We start from the raw sequence: 14,198 nt of genomic DNA, 5'->3' as shown, positions 1-14,198 counted from the left end.
TATCAGAAGCTATCACATTCCACTTTCTATGTTAATTGGAACCCTGAACATCACATTTACCAGGTTTGGACTTGGGCACATCTGGACTAGGTGAGGTTTTAGGGCGGGGGCGACGACCTGGTCGTTTGGTCTTTGGTGGAGCTGAAGAAAGAAAATTAGCTAGTTAATACAGAAGTGGTAGCATGACAAACTGACAATCAATACCACATGTACCTTAGAAGCATATTTAAGCCATTTCATTTATTTTGGCCATATACCCTTCTGATTTGCAACTTTCTATCATTGTTTATCTGGTGAAGTAAGGACTTCAATATTTTTTTTTGTCAAAGATTTATAAATAATTATTTTCCAAAGATCCCCATTCTTCCATTTTGAGATGGAAAACCCAGAACTCTGTATAGCTTAGAGAAGAGAGTCTCATAAAAATTTTGAAGGTGCATGTTCAATAGGAACATGAAAACAATTACTTTTAAAAAGCCACTAGAGGTGAAAATTAAAATTTATTTGGCCTAAGATATGAAAGCAAAAGTTTTTCACTTAGTGTTTAAAAAATATGCAAATCAATGAGATGTATTAAAAGGCTTTGAATTCAGAAATTACTTCAGGGATGACAACTTTTTAAAAAACAAGACATAGTTTATAAAATTATAGGATTTAAAGTTTTTCTCTGGAAGAACAGAGAATACACACACACACACACACACACACACACAAATGGACATTAATGAATTACTCCATTAATGTAAGCCTGTTAATCAAGATACCAGCAGTCAGGTAAAGAGGAAACAAAGGTCATTCACTCAATAACTGCATTACCTAATGTTGTTGTTGAAGGTTTGGTTCCCAGTGTTCCAGGTTCTACGACTGCATGAAAAATCATCAAGAAGGAATCAAAATCAAAGGAAAAATCTATTTAAATATGAAAAGTGCTTAATTTTTAATTACTAAGTTGAACAAATATAAACGGTGAAACTTTTATCCACATAAGAAATTCCTTTTTTATTTAAGTAGATTCCTGTGTTTTTAGGCAAAATGAACAAAAATGTAGCCAGTCAGTTAAATTTGGAAAGAGAAATGGAAAGGTATGCTTCTCATTTGGAAGATGTGAATGCAATAAAATAACTAACAGTTCAAGTTATGAAGGAAAATATTGGTAATTGGCTAAGATGTCACCAGCAGAACACATATTTTGCTCTCTTGAAGAAAAAGATGCTATAAAGATTGGGGTTAGTTTTTCTCTTTCTCTCTTTTAATGAATTTCCTAGTGACACATCAGGATATTTAGATCAGGAGAGACCATAATGTTTTTCGAGAAACTCTACAAATGCTAGAGTTATGAAAGTAAGAAAAACACCTCCAAAAGTGAAAGTACAAATATGTTCTAGGAAAGCCACGATCCTTCACTGGAAATTACCAGGTTAAAAGAAGGTCAGGACACGTTCCTCTAATATAAGGAGGGACAATAAAGAATGTGTTAAGTCAAAATCAGTACGGTTTTCCTGGCCGTCTCCGAAACTCTACATAGTCAAACACAGGCAGAATGTTTATCTTCCAGCAAAAATGGCTAAAAGAAAGATGTGAAGGGCAATTAAGAAATACATTTTTAAAAAGCCAAAGTTCAGAACAAAGTTGAAGATAAAGAGTGTGAAAGATAATTCTTTTTCACCCAGTAAAGGAAACTCCGTTACCTATTGTTGATTGTGATGGCGGCAGAGTCTGAGGTTCTGGGGCTGCAATAAAAGCAAGTGTTAGCACAGGCAATGCTGAAGAGCTCCATCTAAGACACAAATTAAATGTTCTTTAGCATAAAAGGTGTCCTCTCTTTGGTGAACAATCAGGTTCTCATGGCTTAATGACAGAAAAGCTCCACACCCCACGTCTTCGCTACAAACCACAGTAAAAGTAAGAATTGAGATTTCTAATTTTTGTTGTAGATTTTTAGCTCTTTTCCACGCTACTCAAACTGCTCTGAATGCCTGAGGAGACAATACTTTAAAGGGAGGTCAGGGCAGGCTCGCTGAGGATTGGAGTGTCCTTGTCCACCTGCCATTTTGTTTTCAGGCCCCACGGTCAGGTTCATCCAAAGAAGTGGGAACAGGCGATAGACCCATCAGACCTGTAACTGTGTCTGAGCTCTGGTCGTGTTGGATGATCTTCAGCCTGGCTGGATATGATATTCTTTTATGAAAAATAGGAATTGAATTTTTGATCTAAAAGAGGCCGTAAGTGTTCATATGCTGTCCTCCGTATTTACTAGCTCCTATGGCTGGTGAACACATTGGTTTGCATATGAAATTTAGTCCATTTTGGTTAGTAAATAAGATAAGTCAAACTGTAGTCTCAGATTCCATGAAGTCCTGAATAAATTAAATAACAATATTATTTAAGTACTCTGAGAGATAACACACCTTCCAATGTCATTCAAATTGGCAGAGGGAGAGTGAGAAAGCAAGAGAGCGAGGGAGAGATGTCTGAATGTCTCAGATTCCATAGGAGAAAGGGAAAATAAGTAGTAAGTATCAATACATTAAATGTAGTAAGTATCAAAGAGCATCCATATCTGAAAATAGCAAACAACAAAAATTCTTTTGAAACTTCGAAGTTTTAATTCATGTTTTAATTTCTACAAAGTTGCCTTCTAAAAGTGTAAAAAAAGTAAGTAAAATTTGCTACTCGTAGCATCTTTTAGCCTTAAAAGGATTAAAGAATGTTGCCTTTTGAGTTTTATAAAGAAATATCTGCATTTTTGAGTTCCTGACAGACTGAGACCACATAGGTATAGACCACTGTCAATTAAGCTTCCAATTCTCCTGCATATAAAAATATTAAAGTCCTTGTTTATTAAAAGCAAATACAGCTTTAACAAGACTTCCTCTATTTGACAATCTTAAGGTGTTATGGATAAAGGCATAAAACTGTTCCATAAAAACGCTGAGTGGCATGCAAATAACTACATCACTCACCTCAGCACAAAACAAAGAAAAATACAACTCACTCATGGATTTGTGGTTAGCGCTGAGAACAATTTATAATTCCATCTACCATGTCAGAGAACTGTGTAAAACAAACACCTGTAATTGGAAGTCTCTCCCTTTTTTTAGTCCATTAAAAGCTTGACGACCCAAATGTCATTATAATCTTAAAGATTAACTATGAAGGAAACAATTCCTACTGGATGAAGCGGACAAGTAGAGACATGGTAGATGGCTGGGATTTTCAAGAAAGCACTGGATTCTGCTTATAAAACAAGCCAAAACCAATGTAGGTTTTTACTTGTTAGTTTAACCACAAAGGAAAACCAAAGGAAATCAGCCTGCATGGAACGTGAAATGGAAAAAAAGGAGAGTGTCAGGAGAGGACTGGGAAAGGCAATGAATCACTCAAATCAAAAAGCTTTTGGTGGTTTATTTGCTCTCCTGAACCTTGGCTAGAAACAGAAATCTTCAGCAGAGCTATAATGGTGGCCTGCCCAAAAATAAAAATAAATAAATTTTAAAAAGCTAAAACTAGGGCAATGGTTTGCAGAGATCTAGTCATTACTCTTTGTTGCCTCAGCCCACTCAATATCAATTTGAGCTGGCATAAATTTAGGTGCAGATTCTGAAGTGGTCATATTTGCTGTTATGGGAAAAAGTGTGGATATTCTTAGGTCATTAGAAGGTAGAAATCAAAGGAACATAAACTCATTAATTTTCTACACTTAAATAATTATTTGGAAAATAACTCCAAAAAATTTTCTACACTTTAAAAGGAAATGTCAAATTAAGAAGTCTCTTTGCTCAAACACCTTAGAATAATAACACACCCTCCCACTCTTATTTGCATTAATGAATTTCCTCTCAGAAACTTTTTCAGAAACTGCTGAAATTAATAATGCAACTTACCTTGAGTAAATTGTAATTAATATTTGGAGACATTTTTTGATGTTCCAAATTTTATCTTGTAATAGAAATAATTAGATTGGAGAAATATTTATTTAAATCCAGTGACCCAAACATACAGTAATATTTCTCAATCTGCTTGGCAATAGCCCTGTATTCAAAATACAGCATAAATATAATAGTTACTACCTTAGTCCTCCAAGCATGATTTTAAAATAAAGCCATATAGTTCACTGTCAACATTGATTTTAAATTTCTAGGGCTCTTGAATTTTATTGACTATGCTTCTTTCTCTAGATGGCCTCTCTGAGTAAGAATACTTCCCTCCATTTCTCTGACATGGAGACCTCAGCCATGGTAAGTGTCAACTACATTCCCTTTGCCTAATTCTTAATTTCCATCAGTCTGATACCAACACCTGGAAATCTCACTTCCTCTTTAAAGGGAGTCATGAGAATTGTTTTTCTAAGCAGTTACATTTTTCTTCCCAACCTATTTCATTGTAAAAAATAAATCATATCTACTTAAGCAGAAAATTTCTTGCTTTAATAATCCTACTTTGTAAACATGCATCAATAAAAAATCAATTGAACATTATAGTGAGAAACACATTCTTCCCAGAGCTAAGGGTTTAGAACTTAGATGAAAAGGACAAATAGTGATAAAGGTCCTGTATACAACCTTGTAAGTCAACATTTACACTGCTGTATAGATTCTGGATAGAAAACACAAAGATTTGGTCATTCACTATATCCCGCAATCCTTAGGCAAGGAATTGTCTGTTTTTAATTATACACACAGAATAACCTCTCCCTGCAAAAGAGCCTTCTTGTCTTCTGCAAAACGCCACTAATAACTCCTAAGAAGTAAACAGAAATCAGTGTTCAGAAATCATCCCCAATTCAGAAAGAAGTTATGGAGCATCAGGAAGATACAACCATCTCTAGTCTTAACAGCCTGAGAAGTGAAGGCGCTCCAAATAAGGCAGAGTTCTTCATGGATGGAAACCCTACTTCCCTTTCCAGCTGAAAGGAGATTGTTTGGTGTGACCAGAATTCTAGCCAACTTTGGTACTGGAAACTATTTCCTAGTCCTAAACGAGGGAGTCCTCAGTCATTCACATCATTCTATTTTTGTGTTTTCTCTGTGATAGTCATGAACATAATGAGCCTCCACACAGCTCAGAGCAATGCTGCGATAACATCGGAGGGGCTGGTTATAATGAGGTCATTTCATCACATTTTTGTACTTCTCATAGCAAAATGTGTCATATATCAAAATACAAATCAGAAGTTCTTGCTCCAAAGAATGGCAGAAAACAATATTTCAACCCTACTCTTGGAATAGTTTTAAAAAGTTCAGGGTAATTACCAGGTTTGATGGGTGTCTCTTCTGGGCTGAGAGAGACTTTTGGTTTCAAAGAAATAAATTGTGTTTTACTGGGAGCTGGAAAAATAAAGAAACAAAATAATCAAGAAATCAAAATTTAGGCATTTCAGTGACTAAAACCACAAAAGGAAAACCTATACTTTAAGTGAAATGAAATTACCATCTTAGAAGATTTTTGAAATTGTCCATTAAAAGAGTATTTCATAGAGCAGTGTTTAATGGAAATACAATGATAAATTTTCTTTTGGTTTGAAAAAATATTTCTAGAGTATATTTGACCTAACAGAGATAGTATTACCACGAAATAGTCATAATAACTATACAAAATCAGTAATTTTAATTCATGCTTTAAAAAAAAATCAGTGTAATCATTTTGCACCCTTTCTCAGCTACATCTAAGTCTTTAAGCACCAGTAAAAAGACATGTTTTAAAATTAATATTTACTGATACGTATCACGCTATGATCTGTTGCATAAAAAAATTCTAACACCATTAAAAAAAGTTATTTTTCTAAATGAAGTCTGAAGTCAAACTTGAGGGCCTTATGCAAACAAAACTAAACTAAACTAAACTAAACTAAACTAAACTAAACTAAACTAAACTAAACTAAAATAAAATAAAATAAAATAAAATAAAAGAGAACTATGTGTACAACCCAACTTCAAATAAAATGAATAGAAAATGAGAAAGAAGCAGTGGTTTATGCTTTCCAAGGCATAGAATGATGTCCAATGCTGAGTTCAGATCTACTAACGGTAGGACCAGCTATCCAAAACCATGAAAGCCAGTGTCAGTGTATGAGTCCTGTCATATGAGTCAATTGGAATAGTGATTTAGACATTACATAAAAGCTGGGGTACTAGATTTTCCATGGCGAACTGAAGTAATGCATCTAAGGATATATCATTACCCAGCGTTGTCCATGTAGGTTCAGGGCTTTTAGAAATTTTAGATGTAGTTGTTCCAGGACTTTTGGTTCTTTCTGGTGATGGAAAGGAAAAGAAATATTCAGATATCCTAGAAACAATAAAAAGATATTCTCCAAAGAAGTACTGAATGACCTTTTTAAAATCCTGCCATATTTAGTAGTCAGTGTTTACAAAATATGCAGTGAATAAAAGTTTTGGGAAAGAATTTTCAAACTCTGTCACAATAGTATAGACTATAAAATATTATACTTATATTACAATGGAATAAGCAAAACCCAGATTGTTGCGTATGATTCTGAGTGTATTATTTGACAATGACTAAAATCACCTCCAGGTTGATAAGCTACTTCTACCACCCAAACTCTGTGCCTTAAAATGTATCGTTCCCATTTCCTTTTTATTCTCTGTCCAAATCCTACACATATTTTGAAGCTTGCATCTTCAACTCTTACTTTCTTTTTATGTCCTTCTATGCAAGTATTACAATATCACAAGTAGATTATATAATCTTATGTTGCTCTCTCATTGTTTATGGTGTATTAACTTTTTTTAAGATTATGAGTAATTGGGAGGTCAGAGTCATGTTTTTTCCATTTCAGCCATTGACCTAGAGCAAAACTGAAAACATAGTAGGCACCAGAAAACAAGAACTGTCAGCCTAATAAACACTTAAATATAGATGGCATACCAAAAAAATGAATTATCTATACATGTCACGCTATCATGTTGTGATAGCAAGACTTGTTTCTAGGTTTATACAAAAATTCACATGCAAGAACATCACTTATATAACTTTCAATAAAATCTTGTTAGAAATTATTGATTCTTTGTTATTTAGCATTATTAATGACTCATCTTTAGTTTCAAATTTTGTAAAGAAACTTTAACCTATAGAATCACGTCACTTCTTTTTATGGTAAGGAGATGGGTATTATCTATTTGGAATTAAATATCCTGAAAGGTTAGAGAGACATTTATTTACCAGGTTTGGTTCTTGGTGGTTTGGTTCTGAGGCGTCGTTTAGGTGTGGAAGGGATAGATGTAGTATGCAGGGGAGCTGAAAGAAGATTTAAAATAGCTTTTCATAAATGATATTTCTCAGGAATAATTTAGGCTGTAAGTGTAAACTTGGAAACTTATTGAGTGCAATACTGCTTTTTATTTCTTTGTATCCCTAGGATGCCCAGCACTGTGCTTTATTCACAGTAGGTGCTCAATAAAAAAGTGTTGATTGGGCCAAAGGAATTAAATGTCTAAATGAGGATTGAAGATACATTATTCAGTTAAATGTACTGCAAAGTGAGCACCCTTGAGGAATTTAAGAACACATAGTAAAAAAAAAAAAAAGAGAGAACACATGATACAATTCAGAACCCAAAAGATGGTTTCCTAAACAGCAGGAGAGAAGAACAAATAAAATAGTATATTTGGGATTTAGAGAATGGAAAGGTCAGACCTTCTTTAATTCTGTAGCGCATTACTAACCTCAGCAGGAGTTAATGAACTTCATGATTCCAATAACTGTCTATTATAAATTGTAGATTTTGTTATCTTTCTTTTACCCATTATTCTTCATCACGTATAGGACTGGAAAGCCCACTTGGTGCTCTTTATACTTAGACTACTTTGAGAAAAATACTCTCACCAAGTGGTTTCTAAATGTGCGAAATGGAAGGGGATATATTTGAAAATAAACGTCATCTATAATTCTGCTATTTTCTAGATGGCAAATTTGAATGGAGTATAGCAAAAAAAATAATTCTTCAAAATATATAGACACAAAAATTATGGAAATCCTTTGAGGATTATCACAGGGCTAAGTATGGTAATTAATCTAGTTCTTTGAAGAATTTCATGGTAGAGAATGAAGGAAAATGTTTACTACTGAAAATACTCTGAAAAGGCCAACCTGACTGATTCTTTTTTGTCACTTTATCTATTCTTTCAAAGCACATAACTATACAAATTCCATTAGTTACCAGATGTTGTAGGTTGCATTTCAGGACTGGTAATGATTTCCAGTTTTTGTGGAACAAATGGCGTTTCACTTGGAGCTGAAAACACAAATACCCCATCCCACCAAGTAATTTCAGTTAAAATGAGGTATTTTAAGAGTCTCAACATGCTTTTAGATGGTGTTACAAAGCACATGCTACAAGTACATGATTAAGAATGAAGAATGCATGTAGTCTGGAAAACTGGTGGATAAAATAATGATGTAAAGTGGGGAAAAGGTCAGAATGACAATTGTTCAGTAGTTGACTCCAGGCAGACTCAAGGCACGGAAAAGAGGTGATACAGGCCACAAACACACGAGATGGGATGATATGGATGATGAAAATGTCCATGCAGTATTCAAAGTTTTTCATTTCTTTAAGGATGGAAAAATATATCATCTATTACAGTTGAAAAATAAAAAAGAGCCCCAAATGGAACATAAGATGCCTGCATTAGAGGAAAAAAAAAACAGGAAGAGGAAAGAAATAAATGATTAGATGTGATGGAATGAAATGGTCATTTGGAAGACAGGCATTCACATGGATTTTCTTTTGATGGAAAACAAGGAATGATTTTTCTGTTAAAAACATTACCCAGTGTTGCCCTTGGCTGTTCAAGAGTTCTAGAAGTTTTAGGTGGGACAGAATCCAGAAACGGATCACTTCTTGCTGTTGGAATAAATGTCAACATTTGTAAAAGCAGTAGAAGGCCCCAGGAATAAAATACAAATTCATGAGTAATAAATTATGCCTCATATGGGGAAAATATCAAGAACACTTGAGAGATTGCTGACCAACATTTTTAAATGAGTGATTCATTAGAACTTGAAGATGAGCTCACTTTAAAAAAACATATATACTTTAAACATCATAAACCATGATAAAACAGTATTTCGTATATTCAATTTATTTTCAACTGTTTTTTCTGGCTTCTCTCTGTTCCTTAACTATGAATGAACCTACACTTAACATTCTATTTCATTTTTTTCGTATTTTCTGCTGTTTAAAATTATTTGCTTTTGTTTATCATGACACAAATAATGCTGAGATAAGGTTATACATACAAAAAATATCAGACCTATCTGTATGTCTGACAGAGAGCAGTATTATTCACTTTGAATCTTCTGCAGTACCAAGTTTAGCAGGTGCTTAATAAACACTTGCTAAAAAGAACTATGGACTGAGTGAAACTCACTCTAGCTGAGTCAGTAAGTGAATGCCAAAAGTTAGACCCAACTGAATGTCTGTAGACAAATGATATCATTGCTCTAGAGCACGATTTCTCACCCCAGCACTATTGACATTTAGGACTGGATAATTCTTTGTTGTAAGGGCCCGTCCTGTGCATTATAGAGGTTTAGCAGCATCCCTGGCCTCTGCTTACTAGATGTCAATAGCAGCTCCCCCAGCTGTGACATCAATAACGTCTCTAGACATTGCCAAATGTCTACGGGGGGGAAAAGAGAGCAAAATCACCCCCATTTGAGAACCACTTCTCTAGAGAAAACTCTTCAGGATTCTAAAACCTTTTTAGAATGATTCTGAAGAGTAGAGCAATAGGCCATTACATAACGTTGCCTTAGTGGCAACCAAATCTATCTGTATCTCCCATATGTGGCTGAGCTTATTTACTAAGATATCAAGAATAATCCCTCAATGGGAGGAGTAGGTAGAATTCATCTTCCTGACACAAACTGCTGTTTCTTTCCTGTGGAGCTCTAGGGAGCACACTGTTTCACTCAGCAAAAATTAAAGTGAGGGTTAGGTGCAGTATTGTCAGAACACCTGGGATCCAAAGAAAGAATTGAGAGGCTGGGTATACCTGTGTGAGGCTCTGATATTTCAGGCTCATCTGATGTTGTAGGGCTTGAGAAAACATCATAAGCTGCTTTGAAAAAAAAGGTAAAACAAAAGGATGTTAATTTTGATTAGAAAGATTTCATGACATATTTTAACGCTGGCTGAAAGAGGACAGTTTTAATGGGCTTGCTAGTGAGTTTGGCTGTGGGCTACTGGCCATGTCACTAAAGTGTAAGCAATCACTAAGACTTGCCTCTAGTCCCTCTTGCCCTGAACTAAAGGTCTTTATACAGCAAGACCCGACATTGGCGTCTAGGGTGATGTGAGCGTAGTGCTATATACTTAAAATGAGGCGGTGCCAGCTCTAAATCAAAGAGTTTAAAAGAATATAAACACAAATGAAGTCAGTTGGCAGTTTGGGGAGAGATTTCCAAAGAAGGAAACAGCAGTCACATTAAAGTTCTTTGCACAAAGTCTACTTACTGCTTAGTCTTTCTACTTAGTAAAAGTTACCGTCATGCTATCTTACATTTGAACAGTACTTCAGAGTTTGCACAGCATATCCTCATATATAAGCTTATTTAACCCTCTTAACATCCATAGATACAGGTGAGGTAGACTTTATTCCCATTTTATAGATAATAGGGTATTATCTCCATTTTCTAGATAACGCAGTTGAGATTCACAGAGGTGAAGACATGTGCCATGGTCACACACTGGGACTGTCAAGTTCAGTGTATTTTTCACTCTGTTAACAGGGCCAGGAATGGCAGCAGTAAGACCAGCACTACCCTTCCTGCTACTTGACTTAGAGGCAGCTTTCTTTCTATGTTCCTCCACTGAGCCATGGGCCCCCTATAATCTACATGGATTTAGAGATAACATTTACATTCTATGTGAAATAAAGAAAGCGAGGTGACCTTTAAAAAAAGGCTGGTTTTAAAACAGGGATAGTTTTCATGTTCACATAAGAGTTGAATCTGCAAGCGAAAACAACATCAAAATAAAAATGTTTCTTTTTTGCACAAAGAGCTGTCACTATGGTAATGCGAAGTATAGAGAAAGCATGAACTGTTGTGAGGTAGATGTTACTTTCCTTGCCCATTCAAAATGTCTATACAAAAAATAAACTAGAAAGGCAGGAGCTCATGGGAAAATTTACTCATTGGGGTTACTTGTAATTCAGTGACAATATAATGATTTCAACCACTGCTAGTTGAAGATATATGAAATGTAATATCAGATGCTGTGATACAGTCTGATATGCAGACGTGACAGGTTAAATTGTACCACATACTGCAGAGGCATGAAATACGTTTTGACTTGTGAAGGTGAATCTACTGGCTTGCAAAATCTTCAGAAACAGAAAGAATATTATGAGTTAGAATATACAAAAATTCTTAGATTGCATCCATTACATTGTAAAGTTTTCTTTAGCCTAGCAACAATTTTAAAAGGCCACAGAAGAATGACTAATCTTTTAAAGGACAAAAATGCTGGGAGTTGCTGATCTTAATCTTGTTTTGAGCCAGTTTCAAGTCATGGATCTAGCAAAGTCAGCTACTACTAAATAAATTGGGAAAACTAGACAAACACTTATTTCGCCCGCTCATCCTATGAAAGAAATTCTGAATTAATAGCTTGACTTATTTATATTATTGCTTTTGAAAAATGCCACAAATTTGGTTCTATATCTGCAAATCAATTAACGTGATGCACCACATAAACAAAATAGAAAATAAAAATCATTTGATCATATCAATAGATATAAAAAAGAATTTGGCAAAAATCCAGCATCTATTTATTACAAAAACTCTCAGCAAAGTAGGAATAGAGGAAATGTATCTCAACACAGTAGAGGCCATATATGACAAACCCACAGCTAACATCATACTCAATGGGAAAAGCTAAAAGCATTCTCCTTAAGATCAGGAACAAGACAAAGATGCCCACTTTTACCTCTTTTATTCAACATAATACCAGAAGTCTTAGCCACAGAAATCAGACCAGAAAAAAGAAATAAAAGGCATCCAAATGGGAAAGGAAGTGTAAAACTGTCATTATTTGGAGACATGATATTATGTATAGAGAACCCCAAAGATTCCACCAAAAACTATTAGAACTGATAAATGAATTTAGTAAAGTAACAGGACACAAAATTAATATTCAGAAATTGGTTGCATTTTGATACACCAATAATTAACTATCAAAAAGAGAAATTGAGAAAACAATCCCATTTACAATAGCATCAAAAATAAAATACCTAGGAATAAATTTAACCAAGGAAGTAAAATACCTGTACTCAGAAAATTATGAGACATTGAAGAGAGAAATTAAAGAAGATGCAAATAAATGGAAATATATACAATGCTCATGGATTGGAAGAATTAATATAGTTAAAATGTTCATACTATTCAAAGCAATCTATAGATTTAATGTAATCCCTGTCAAAATACCAATGGGATTTTTCACAGAACTAGAACAAGTAATCCTAAAATTTATATTGAACCATAAAAGATCCCAAATACCCACAGCAATCTTGAGAAAGAACAAAGCTATCATGTTACTTGATATCAAACTCTACTACAAGTCCATAATAATCAAAACAGCCTGGTATTGGCATAAAAACAGACAGATAGATCAATGGAAGAGAATAGAAAGCCCAGAAATAAATCTATGCCTATATGGTAATTTACTCTATGACAAAGTAAGCAAGATTATACACTGGGGCAAAAATATTCTATTCAATAAATGGTGCTAGGATAACTAGACAGGTACATGCAAAAAAAAAAAAAAAAATGAAACTGGACCATAAACTCCATATTCAAGAATAAATTCAAAATGGATTAAAGACTTAAACGTAAGACCTGAAACCATAAAACTCTTAGAAGAAAACATAGGCAGTGAACTCCCAGACATCATCTTTAGTAATATTTTTATTGATATATCTCTGTGGGCAAGGGAAACAAAAGAAAAAATAAACAAATGGGACTCCATCAAACTAAAACATTTTTGCACAGCAAAGGAAACCATCAACAAAATGAAAAGACATCTGAATGAGAGAAGATATTTACCAATCATAGATCTGATAAGGGGTTAATATCCAAAATTTATTTTAAAAACTTGTATAACTCAACACCAAACAAACAAACAAAAAAAAAAAACCACATAAAAAAATGGGCAGAAGACATGAAGAGACATTTCTCCAAAGAAGACATACAGATGGCCAATAGACATATGAAAAGATGCTCAAAGTCACTAATCATCAGAGAAATGCAGATAAAAACCAGAATGAGATATCACCTCACACCTATCAGAATGGCTATTATCAATAAATCAACAAACAACAAGTGTGGTGAGGATGTAGAGAAAAGGGAACCCTTGTGCACTCTTGGTAGGATTGCATATTGGTGCAGCCACTATGGAAAACAGTATGGAATTTCCTCAAAAAACTAAAAATAGAACTTCCCTAATGACCCAGAAATTCCACTCATGGGGATTTATCCAAAAAATCCAAAACACTAATTCAAAAAGATACAGTCACCTCTATGTTTGGTGCAGTGCTATTTATAGTAGCCAAGATATGGAAACAACTGAAATGCCTATCAATAACAATCGGATAAATAAGATTTGGTGCATATATACAATGGAATCTTACCCCGTTAAAAATAGAATGAAATCTTACCATTTTCAACAACATGAATGGACCTAGAGGGTATTATGCCTAGTGAAATAAGTCAGACTGAGAAAGACAAACACCCTATGATGTGGAGTTTAAAAAGTAAACACTTATATGTGGAGTTTAAAAAGTAAAATAAATGATCAAAAAAACAAAAACAGACCGATAGATACAAAGAACAAACTGATGGTTACTCTATGGGAGGGGGGTTGTGGGGATGAGTGAGAAATGTCAAGGGATTAAGAAGTAGAAATTGGTAGTTACAAAATAATCACAGGGATATAAAGTACAGAATGAGGAATATAGTCAATAATATTGTAAAAACTATGCATAAAGTCAGGTGCATACTAGACTTATGGGGAGGACCACTTCACAAATTATATAAATGTCTAACCACTACTCTGTACACCCAACACTAAAATAATATTGAATGTCAACTACAATTAAAACAAAAATAGTCACAGAGATGTAAAATACAGCATAGGGAATATAGTCAATAATATTGTAATAACTATGTACAGT

The 14,198-nt window shown here is 34.3% G+C and overlaps 1 protein-coding gene across 50 annotated transcripts in view; it reads right to left on the bottom strand.

Annotated features, from left to right (window-relative positions):
* ABI3BP (ABI family member 3 binding protein) overlaps nucleotides 1–14,198 on the bottom strand; it is a 259,305-nt gene that overhangs the window by 94,966 nt on the left and 150,141 nt on the right. For 43 of the 50 annotated variants that reach the window (XM_088793875.1, XM_074332670.2, XM_088793881.1 and 40 more), the window contains 9 exons: nucleotides 10,020–10,085; nucleotides 8,792–8,866; nucleotides 8,180–8,254; nucleotides 7,183–7,257; nucleotides 6,182–6,253; nucleotides 5,253–5,327; nucleotides 1,689–1,730; nucleotides 817–864; nucleotides 61–141 (listed from right to left, as the gene is read on the bottom strand). In XM_088793875.1, coding sequence (XP_088650001.1) covers nucleotides 61–141; nucleotides 817–864; nucleotides 1,689–1,730; nucleotides 5,253–5,327; nucleotides 6,182–6,253; nucleotides 7,183–7,257; nucleotides 8,180–8,254; nucleotides 8,792–8,866; nucleotides 10,020–10,085 — 609 coding nt within the window. The remainder of the gene's footprint in view (nucleotides 1–60; nucleotides 142–816; nucleotides 865–1,688; nucleotides 1,731–5,252; nucleotides 5,328–6,181; nucleotides 6,254–7,182; nucleotides 7,258–8,179; nucleotides 8,255–8,791; nucleotides 8,867–10,019; nucleotides 10,086–14,198) is intronic. The other 7 variants (XM_088793889.1, XM_088793874.1, XM_088793897.1 and 4 more) reach the window with 4 other exon arrangements.

This window comes from Rhinolophus sinicus, chromosome 17, assembly GCF_057876585.1.
Source record: "Rhinolophus sinicus isolate RSI-liver-muscle chromosome 17, RSI-T2T, whole genome shotgun sequence".
Taxonomy (NCBI): domain Eukaryota; kingdom Metazoa; phylum Chordata; class Mammalia; order Chiroptera; family Rhinolophidae; genus Rhinolophus; species Rhinolophus sinicus.
This window is presented reverse-complemented; position numbering and strand designations above follow the sequence as displayed.